This window comes from Lynx canadensis, chromosome A3 (assembly GCF_007474595.2).
Source record: "Lynx canadensis isolate LIC74 chromosome A3, mLynCan4.pri.v2, whole genome shotgun sequence".
Taxonomy (NCBI): Eukaryota; Metazoa; Chordata; class Mammalia; order Carnivora; family Felidae; genus Lynx; species Lynx canadensis.
The window spans coordinates 65,481,080-65,492,045 of NC_044305.1; the positions used below are offsets into that span (position 1 = coordinate 65,481,080).

At 52.6% G+C, this 10,966-nt stretch overlaps 1 protein-coding gene across 1 annotated transcript in view; it reads left to right on the forward strand.

Annotated features, from left to right (window-relative positions):
- Positions 1 to 10,462, forward strand: part of EPAS1 (endothelial PAS domain protein 1) — an 84,080-nt gene extending 73,618 nt beyond the window's left edge. The window contains exons 8-16 of the mRNA XM_030310529.1: positions 1,399 to 1,546; positions 2,207 to 2,421; positions 3,535 to 3,725; positions 4,239 to 4,349; positions 5,336 to 5,829; positions 6,703 to 6,829; positions 7,040 to 7,163; positions 7,482 to 7,643; positions 8,201 to 10,462. Coding sequence (XP_030166389.1) covers positions 1,399 to 1,546; positions 2,207 to 2,421; positions 3,535 to 3,725; positions 4,239 to 4,349; positions 5,336 to 5,829; positions 6,703 to 6,829; positions 7,040 to 7,163; positions 7,482 to 7,643; positions 8,201 to 8,352 — 1,724 coding nt within the window. The 3' untranslated portion in view covers positions 8,353 to 10,462. The remainder of the gene's footprint in view (positions 1 to 1,398; positions 1,547 to 2,206; positions 2,422 to 3,534; positions 3,726 to 4,238; positions 4,350 to 5,335; positions 5,830 to 6,702; positions 6,830 to 7,039; positions 7,164 to 7,481; positions 7,644 to 8,200) is intronic.
- Positions 10,463 to 10,966: the final 504 nt, after the last annotated feature.

A 10,966-nucleotide genomic window follows, 5' to 3' on the forward strand; every position in this document is an offset into this window, starting at 1 on the left:
AAAATAGATCAGGGGTGGCCTGGGACCAGGGGTGGCGATGGGGATTAACCGTCAGGAGGCATAAAGAATTTGGTGGTGTGGGGGAGGGGTGATGGGAAGGGCATTTACCTTTGATTGTGGGGTGATAGCTGCAAGAGTGTGTACGTTAGTCCAAACTCACTGAACTGTGTGCTTAAAGCAGGTGCATTTTCTATTGAAGGTAAATTAAACCTCACTCCAGTTGATTTTAAAAATGAAAACTGAACCACAAAAGCCTAGACTAGGAGTCTTTAATTTAGGCTGTGATCCCGTCTACTGTTTCCACCAAGGGGACCTTTCAGTAAGTCACTCAATAGTTCGAAGCCTCCGTTTCTTCAGATGTAAAACAGGAATCACAGGAGACACTTCATGGTGCCACCATGTGTCACATGAGCTGCTGATAACACTCATCCTCATTGATCACTTACGTGCGGGTACTTCTAGTTGCTTTGCAGCAGTGCATTCATCTTGAGATGGCTTTGACCACTGCAAAGCACTGCACACCCGTAAGTTAGTATTTCCTGCACCCTGGAGGTGGTGCTTGTTCAATTTTTGAAGACGCTAACTGTGCCTAGAAAAACATTAATGTAAAAGACCACAAGTGGTGTTAGCATGAACCACGCTGCCTTCCTCCACCACACAGGGCTGGTGAATGGGGAGGTGGCCCATGAGCGTACCCAGAGAATCTCCGCGTTTACAGACAATCTGGGTCTTCTCCGTGGGGTCCCTCACAACGTTACCTGCACACCTGGGGAAGAGGTGGCTTTTCCTATACAGCATTTGTCCAGGATATTCAGTCAACACTTCTGCACCTGATAAGCCAGACAGGCAGATGTCATGCCCAGTACGAATAGCTGTGGTATACGGGTAGTTAAGAATGATTATTATCATTACTATTATTTTTATCAGTACCTCATTTTGCAGATAAGGAAACCAAATCTAAGGGGGATTGTTCTTTTCCCAAAGTCCCCATGAAGCAAGATTTTCTAATGCTTACACTGTGCCTCTTCCAGTTCTCTGTGATTTGAGTTCTGAGCCAGGATTCTGAAGAATGAATTCCCAAGGAATGAAAATGTATATGTCCAGGTTGGAAAACTACCAGAAATTCTAACATTAGACTTTAAGGAGATTTATTGATTCCTTTTTACTGGGAGCAGATGAAGAATTCCAGAGTAGGGAATGTGAGACGCCTTCCCAGGGCTTTCATACAGTAAACAAATGCTACATGAGCATTTAGAACAATCTGGAGGAGGAAAGAAGCCATAAGCAGGTCCTTGCTGCCTTAGGGGCCAGTCTTGTCTGTTTCCCTGCAGGCTGCCTTCCCTGTGAGGTCTCGCTTTCCAACCTCCCTGACCTCAGGCTCCGTTTCTCCTCCCCCAGTGTGCACCAAAGGTCAGGTGGTGAGCGGCCAGTACCGGATGCTTGCAAAGCATGGGGGCTACGTGTGGCTGGAGACCCAGGGGACGGTCATCTACAACCCTCGCAACCTGCAGCCCCAGTGCATCATGTGTGTGAACTACGTCCTGAGGTAAGCCTATGAGGGCCACGGTGCTCCCTGGACGGAGGGCAGCAGTCCCGGGGAACCCAGACCTGCCAGAACCTGGGCACTACTTCCGAAAGCTCTTTGCAGTGCTGATCCTTATGACACACAGGATTTCTATGGCTGTCTCAGGAATTATAGGACACCTGGCATTTCCCCTTCACAGTTTTTTTTCCCCTGCATCTTTCTCCCTGCTTGTCCTCTGTGTCATGCCTCTGACCCACGTGGGGAGGCAGAAAGCATAGTTGTCACTTAATATTTTCTAAATGGGGGACAAGGAAAGAGGATTGCTCGTTCTTTCCGGGAGAAGATGTAACACCTTCACTCCATAGTGCCTGGGAAGAGAGTTGGAGGTGGTCACACTGCTAGAGTAGAAAAACAAAAGCCCTCAAACCTATGTACACAGTGCAGCCCACACACAATAATAAAAAGCATCCAAGATACATCCATACTCAGAGAGCACTCTTCAGGATTGCTGCCGCCATGACTCCAGATGTCATTGTGTGGTTCCTTACAAAGCACTGGTATGGGGGCCAAACCCATGTTTTTGGCTGAAAGGCTTGGCTACCTGGTATTCCACGGGTCGGGGTGTGTAAAAGGATTTTGCTGGAAAACCCGGAAGGTCTGACACACCTCTCGTCCCATCAGCGAGATTGAGAAGAATGACGTGGTGTTCTCCATGGACCAGACGGAATCCCTGTTCAAGCCGCACCTGACAGCCATGAGCAGCATCTTTGACAGCAGCAGTGAGGTGGCTGTGTCTGAGCAGAGTGACTACCTGTTCACCAAGCTGAAGGAGGAGCCGGAGGAGCTGGCCCAGCTGGCCCCCACTGCGGGGGATGCCATCATTGCCCTGGATTTCGGTGGGTGCTTCTTAGCTCAAAGGGGCCTGCTGAGCCTCTCTGGGTGAGGCAGTTCTGACTGTAGCAGGCTTCCCTGGCTTCAGCTTTTTCTTAAGCCCTGCGTCTTGTGAATGTGGCCAGACTGTGCTGAGCCCCAAAACAGAACGCATGCTCCTGCCACTAATACAGTCCTGCTTCTGACCTTGCACAGTGCCGAGTGGGGCGGGGTTATGGGGGACTCCCTCCTGAGACGTCGACTGATTTTCTGGTCCAGGCCGCAGAGAGTCTGAGATGAGGGAGGAGGCAGCAGGAGAGATGCCCTGAGGCCACTGGCACATTTTCATAGAGGATAAATCTCCACCTGAGCCTTGAAGGACAGATTGACTGTTTAGGTGGAGGGCCAGGCTGAAATAGTGTCAGAAATAATTCCAGAAATGTGGATGGAGAAAAGATTTTGGCTCAGCATGAAGCCCTCATATGCACTATTTCTTACAAATGTATGCCAGTCCAGTGGAGATGCATGTCCTATGGCCCCAGGCAAAATTTTCAGCCCTGGTCCCCCTCCTGTGCTGGAGGCACCCTGAGTGTGCACCCGGGGAGCCCCATGCTCCCAGGTCGTGACCCCCATCTTCCTCCCCCAGCCTTGCACAGCTGCCCCAGGGCCAGTAGCACCTCCCCGTGCTCACCCTACAACTGTCTTGGCCCCTTCAGAAGTGCTCTGGAAGGCCATGCAACCTCAGAAACTATAAAGGGCAGCAGCCCCAGGACAAGAGGTCTTGCAGCTTCCTTATTTTGTGGCAGAACTGAGGCAAATTGTCCACTTGTCCTTTTGCAACCTCCTCCTCCTCAACATTCCCAATTGCCTGTCAAGGAAGTGGGTGCTAGGATCTGAAATGAGGTCTCTGAAAATGAGATGCTCCCGGAAGGTGTTTGCTTCAGAGGGAGCCTGTTCATTGACTCACAGACCCAGTAATGGCCTCTTGGTCACAGCCAGACCTCGGAGCATGGAGGGCTGAGCCCCCAGGTACACCTTCAGAGCCTCCTCGGACGCTCTGTGCTTCCTTTGGGTTTTCTCTGCCCAGGGGTGGGCCTAGTGCTTGTGGGGGTTAAGCGGCCAGGCCCTTGTCTCCACAGGGAGCCAGAACTTTGAGAAGTCCTCAGCCTACAGCAGTGCCCTTCTGCCCCCGAGCCAGCCGTGGTCCAGAGAGCTGAGGAGCCACAGCACCCAGAGCGAGGCCGGGAGCCTGCCCGCCTTCACCGTGCCCCAAGCGGCTGCCTCCGGGAGCGCCACCCCAAGTGCCACCAGCAGCAGCAGCTGCTCCACGGTGAGCACCCCGTCTTGGGGTGAGGACACTGAAAGGGTGGGCTGCTCTTTCTGGCTGCTGCAGGATGGCTGAGTAGACTGTCCAGACAAGAATACTGCCCGCATGCCCCTCAGGCTATCCCAGAGTCCCCTAGGGCAGTGGTAACCCTTACCTGCCGGCTGTTCCAGCAGTTTGCCATTAATATCTGTCTGCACCACCCCCTTATCTATTTGATAAGATCCTTGAAGATGGGGGCTGAGTTACACACAGCTTGGAGCCCGTGACTCATTCCCTGTGCAGGGCAGTAACCATCCTGCTCGAGGCAGACAGCTGTACAGCTTCTGGAGCACTCCCCTCCCCACCACTGGCCCCTGGCCATAGCCTTCTTGTAAGGATTGTTCCTTCTACACATGCTTGTTCCACGGATTGGCGTTGACTCTGTGGGTCCAGAAATAGATTTCTCCTTTCACCTTGGACTTCTGGGAAGACCAGTGTCCTACTCTTGACTTGGTCACCCTCCTTCCTGGCCCCCAGCCCAGCAGCCCCGGAGACTATTACACATCTCTGAATGACGATCTGAAGATTGAAGTGATCGAGAAGCTCTTCACCATAGATACAGAGGCAAAGGACCAGGGCAGCACCCAGGTAGGTGGACCGTGAAGGCTCACGCCCATTCTTGCAGCCTCGTTCCTTTTGGCAGAGACCAGTGGGAACACTTGGCCAAGGCCCTGGTTTTAACTGGGAAATGGGGCCGGTGGGTAGCCTCTTCTCCCCCCTCTGCCCTCGGCTTTGCATGCCAAATCCAGCTATTGCATTCTTTAAAGAGGCCCTACGTTTAAAGAGCATCTCCAGATTTGTGAGATGTTTAGAAGCAATAAGGAGCAATTACTCTCCTCACAAACACCTTCACCTTAGGATTCTGTAAGAACAATTTTTATTTGAAATGGATTTTAAAATGACAGGCGTCTGACAAATTTTCACTTACGCACAACTTTTTAGGAACGCGTTTGTTACAAAAGGGCCACTTCTGTATCTGTGGATATTTCACAAAGCCCCAAGAAGAATTATTAATCCCCCTTTGTCTCAGTCCCAGTTATAAAACAAATCCCACCTGGCTGCTCAGCTGGTCTCTTTGCCCTGCCTCGCACAAGCTCCCGCAATTCTGTAAAACGTCCTTTGTGCTGGGACATATAAAGCTGTTTCTGGCTCTCCAGGAGCCCCTGTGTATGCTCTGGCCCCAGGGGCAGTCACCCCAGGCAGAGAAGTCTTACTGGGGCCACAGGAGAGAAGGGGGGGGTGGTTTGGACAGGTAGACTGGAGAGAGGAGGGCGTTTCGGGTTGGGTGAGGCAGGGACAGCAGTGTGGGGCAGTCTGGGGCACAGGCTGAAGAGGGGTGGACCCCTGGAAAGGCTAGCATCACGTGCGGGGAGACGCGTACATGGGGTAGACAAACCTGGGTTTCCTTTTGGTGGGCAACGGCCAGAGGTGCTGAAGCAAGGGAGGGACGCCGGGAGGGGCACGGGAGAGGGGGGACAGGGGCAGGGCTGTGAGGGGCAGACGGCGGCTGGACCAGCGTTCTCAGGAGGCACCAGCCTCACCACTCCTCTGCCGCTGCCCTGCCCCGCCCCCAGACGGACTTCGGTGAGCTGGACTTGGAGACCCTGGCCCCCTACATCCCCATGGATGGGGAAGACTTCCAGCTCAGTCCCATCTGCCCCGAGGAGAGGCTTCTGCAGGAGAAGCCCCAGTCGACCCCCCAGCACTGCTTCAGCACCATGACGAACATCTTCCAGCCGCTGGCGCCCGGGGCCTCCCACAGCCCTTTCCTCCTGGACAAGTATCAACAGCAGCTGGGAAGCAAGAAGATAGAGCCTGAGCACCGGCCCCTGTCCTCCATCTTCTTTGATGGCGGCAGTAAAGTGTCCCTGCCCCCGTGCTGTGGCCAAGCCGGCACCCCTCTCTCCTCCCTGGGAGGCAGGTCCAGCAGCACACAGTGGCCCCCTGATCCGCCATTACATTTTGGGCCCACGAAGTGGCCTGTTGTGGATCAGCACGCGGAGTCCTTGGGGCCATCACCGTTGGGGGGCCCCGTCAACTCGCCCCATCTCTCCATCTTCAAGAAAAAGTAAGTGGCAGAGACTCTTGGCTGCAGCAGCACTCCCACTGTAATCTCTGGGGCCCCAGAAAGGCTCCCTGCCTCCTCCCCTTCTCCCCCACCACAGCCTTCTCTGTACTCAGAGTCTGGATGCGTTGAGGGAATCACCCCAAGGTATGTGAGGCCTCAAGCAGGACACATTTCTATCAGGGCTGGAGACCAAGAGGGGACTGAGGCCCAGAGAAGGAAGAGAAGGGGGGTGTTGAGGGCCTTGAGCCCCACCATCTCTCTCTTCAGACCAGGGTTCATCAGCTGAGCCACAGAATGCAAAGAATGATTTGAGTGACTATTTTCTTAGTTCTCTCCTAGAACCCTGATTGAGAAAAGCAAAAAGATGCCCTTGATTCGCCCTGCCTTTTGGCTTCCCAAGGTCCTAGTGCAGCAACATCTTAGGGCTCCTTTAAATCTCCCCAGTAAGCCTCATGCCAACCAGCAGGGTGCTCACTGGGCGGAGTCACATGGTTGGGATGTGACTTCTAGCTCCCAGGACCTACTGGTTATGCTTCCCTGGGGCACTTGCCCATCACTGGTCCTCAGTGGGGAATGGTTCCGGGCAGTGGTACAGGGGAGAGACAGGGCAGGAGCCAGAGGTCTTAAAGACAGATGGAATGAGGTCAGGCCTAAAGGCTGTCTGGGTACAGCTGGGCCAGCAGGCAAATGTGGAGGGAGGTACAGGTGATCTGAGCCATCGGTATCTCAAGCCCCCTGCCCCTCCTCTGGGACTCTGCCCTTTGGGTCTTAGAGCCAGCACGGTCAACTATTGGTTCTGGGAGGGCCCCTGGAGCAGGGGGAAAGCCCTGGGGGGTATGGGGCTCCCCACAGTTCCTCTCTCGGGCTTCGCAGGTCTGCAAAAGGCTTTGGGCCCCAGGGCCCGGATGTGATGAGCCCGGCCATGGTAGCCCTGTCCAACAAGCTGAAGCTGAAGCGACAGCGAGAATATGAGGAGCAGGCCTTCCAGGACCTGAGCGGGGTGAGCCATCTGCCTGGTGTGGCCTAGGGATGCTGGCTGGGGGTGGAAACAGCCCGAAGGCAGAGGTCCGGCCCGGGCAGAAACCCTCACGATGGCTGTGAGGGCTCAGAGAGCCTGTGACGGGCAGCAGAGAGGGATACAGCCTTGCAGAGAGAGCAGCCCACCCCCGACTCAGTTTGAGGAACAGGTCTCTGGCCTTCTCCCCTCTAGATCCAGGGGGACCCATCAGGCAGCAGCACTTCACATCAGATGTGGAAAAGGATGAAGAGCCTCAGGGGCAGCGTGAACTGCCCTTTGGTGCCCAACAAGTTGCTGAGCGCAAGCGCCCCCAGTGGTAAGCAGCAGGCCCGGGCCTCCTGGGGTGCTGGGGGGACAGTGTTTGCAGGGGCCCACCCGGGATCCCCCACCGTCTCACCGCCTGCACCTCTGAGCCGTGGTAGAACAGGGTGGTGTCCTCTGCCTTCCACACACCCAGCACCCCCTTTCCACTCTGGCTCAGCCGATACAGTCAGAAAGCTCTGGGTTCTGCTGCCCCAGGAGCTGGCTCTAGTTGCGAGCACCTTTTGTGAAGGAAGGGGGATGCTGGGGGCTGCACGGCCTCTCCCTTCCCTCGTCCTGGCACTGCCCTCACTCGCCAGCATTGGTCTTTCAGATGAGTTTACCCAACTTCCCATGAGGGGTGCGGGACAGCCTCTGAGACATCTGCCGCCGTCTGCCATGAGCCCCAGGGAGAATACCAAGAGTGGGTTCCCCCCACAGTGCTATGCCCCCCAGTACCAGGACTACAGCCTGCCGTCAGCTCCCAAGGTGTCAGGTGAGTGCGTTCAGGAAGTAGACCCACCATGCTAGGGTCTGACGGGGGACAGAGAGCGCCAGGAGCTGGATCTCACAAGGCCACAGAACTCAGCAGGGCACGAGAATGAGACTGACACCCTGGAAGGCAGCGACCTTTCCAGATTTTTACTACAGCAGGGGCTGGGTGCCATGTGCCCACAGGGCTCTAGAAGGGACATCCAGGGCCCTTTGGACCTACGAGTCCCCAGACCCATGTCTTTTGCTCAGGGTTTCATGTTGCCATACTGCCTGCTGCTCACTCCCATAGCAGGAGTGCCGCTCTGCCTTCAGGCGGGAACTGAGCGGAGGATGTGCCCAGAGAGCTCTGCAGGGGCCACCCTCCTGGACCTTGTTCTCTGGGTTAGGCACCTGATGCCCGTCTTCCTCCCTGGGCTGCCTGAGTGTGCTGCCATTTACAAAACACAGATACCATCACGAAAAGGGTACTGTTTGGGGGAAACACGCCAGAACCCCTCTTATGGAAGAGACCCTTTTGGCACATTTGGTACCATGTTTTTAAAACTCTCATTCTTTCAGGCATGGCGAGTCGGCTGCTTGGGCCCTCCTTTGAGCCCTACCTGCTGCCCGAATTGACCAGATATGACTGTGAGGTGAATGTTCCTGTGCCAGGAAGCTCCACGCTCCTGCAAGGAGGGGACCTCCTCAGAGCCCTGGACCAGGCCACCTGAGCCAGGGCCCTCCACTGGGCAGGCCCCCCGCCCCCCCTGCCCGCGCCGCCCCACCAGCTTCACTCTTCTACGTCTCTTTTTGCAACTAGGTATTTCTAACACCAACACACTTTTTACAAGATGTACCTACCTGGTGAACTCGCCCACGTCCCCACGTGGTGGCCTTTTTCTAAAGATGCTCACTTCAGTGTATTTTTAAGATGCACAGTTGTTTTACCTGCTGTGTTTTATTCTGTCAATGAAACGTTCTTAAATTTTGTAAGATTTTTCTTCCCCCGACTTTGATTACTTCTAATTTATATTATTCATGGGTCCCTCTGTCTCGCTCTCTCACACACATAATATCCATACTAACGAGTTTTGTGTACATTTGTTCTCTTGTAGGGAAAGCTTTGGCTTCATTTAACTAAAAAGGTCTTGTTGTTGTTGCCAAAGAGAAACAAAATAATTTTGCTTTCCAAGCTTGATTTTCATGGCCTCTTCCCTCTCAAAGCCCTTCCTTCTTTTTTAAAACTAATCACCATATAATAAATTTCCATCTTTTCTTCTTTTCTTAAGCTGACTCTCGGCTCTAATTTTGACACAACTGTTGGGGAAAAGGAAAACGCAAAGGGTGGGCTCCAGCATATGGGGTTAACTGTGAAGGTTGTGTAGTGTGGCTTTTCCCCCAGTGTGGTTTTTCTCCCACATTCAGTGGATTTGTTTGGTAATTATTATTCAAAAATATAAGAGTTCTTTAAAAAGAAAAGTTATATCTGGGTTAAATGTTTATCATATATATGGGTACTTTGTAATATCTAAAAACTTGGAAATGGAATCCTGCTCACGAAATCACTTTAAGATCTTTTTGAAGCTGTCCATTTTCTCTCCCCTGGTGTTGCTGACGCTGCAGATTGTACAGAACTCCCACAGGCCTGTACCAGCACTGCTCAAGGCCTCTTGCTGGTGGCTTTTTGCTTCAGGGATATGCCCTGGGCATGACAGACAATCCAAGACGTGGAATCATAAAGTGTGGGAGCACTGCGAGCTGTCTTCTCGTGTTCTATATGTATTATGTATGTATGTATGTATGTATATTATTGCTGCCAAGAGGGTCTGATGGCATGTCATGGGGTGGGGGTGAGGGTGGGGCAAATCTAAGGGAGGGGAAGTGCTTTAATTTTTCTTCAGATTTTGTTGCCAGCCCTTCAAGTGCACTGAGCTATGGGACCCAAAAGGTCTTTCACATGGCACATTTGGATATTTCCAGAATTACCACAAGATGGTTTTGGTGGGAGTTCATGAAAGACAGGATTCAGAAATGGGGGTCGTGATCCAGCCATGGTGCTCCCAGCTTACCAGCCGGGAGCACATGTTGCTGGCCTGAGAGAGGATATGGGAAGGGGGCACAGCTGGTCCTGACTGGCCACGCACCCCTTCCTCAGCCTGCCGTTAGGTGGCCCAGCAAGGAACAGCAGGCAGACTTCCTGGGTGGCCCCTAGCCTCAGGCCTTCCCCAAGTTCTGTCTGTCACCTGAAGTGACTTAGGTAGGAAGCACTGAAAATCAAGTGTTCTCAGAGCACTTTGTAACTCACTGGGTAAGAAGGACGATACCTTTTTGGTTTTTAAATACCAATCACATGGAGCTTTTCTGTCCTGGATACAACAAGGAAGTTTCTAGAAACACACACAAAGCACAGCAGGTGAAGAATTTGGTAAAGCTGGAGGGATATATTGCCAAAAACACAACAAAAAAAAACAATTTCAAAAGAAATCTCTAAGAAGAATGACCCGGTCGCTGCATTGACCAAATCACACTTTAGCACCACTGCTTTGCCCCACGCATGGCGGCAGAACTTGAAGGGTTACTGACACGTTAATGCTGGTGTTTGGTGTTTGATTTCCTGTGTGTGTTGCCTCAGCATTAAGGGCATTTTTACCCTTGCAGTTTTACTAAAACACTCTGAAAAATATTCCAAGCTTCATAGTAACCTTACCTGTCAACGTAACGAGTTCATGAACATTATTGTATTGTCAAACTCCTACTGACAACATTATTACTATAGGGGAGCTTAACTTTATAAAGAAATGTATTTTGACACTGATATCTTATTAAAGTGTTCTGATCCTACCACTGCCGGTGACTCTTGTTCCGTGGGGACTTATCATGGGCTACACCGACGTAAAGCAAAGAATCTGTTAAACGGTTTACAGACCACGAACCTTGGCGCTGATCTCTGTGAGGCAACGGAGGCCAGCCGACAGGAAGAACAGAGCAACATTAACACTTAGGAACGGCTCAAGACCGGGCGCCATGTTGCATTGTCCATATTTCCCACATATTTTTCTGTCTGCCTCTGGGCCCTTTCTCATATCCTAGGGGGTCCCCAAGGACAGAAGTCACAGCCCTGCTTTCAGAAGACTATGTGAAGCAGCATGACAGCTGCGCGAAGGGTCAGGAAGGACCTCCATTTGGAGGTGGCAGGGCTCCAGCGGGACCTTCCCAGGTAGGATGGGAAGGGCAAAGACCGCCTCAGACCAAGACCATATGTGATGCGTTCTCGAGTTCAAATTTTACTTTTCTAAATCATGACCTGCTTATGAATAGGCAGCTGTCTCCATGCAGGGCTAGGGA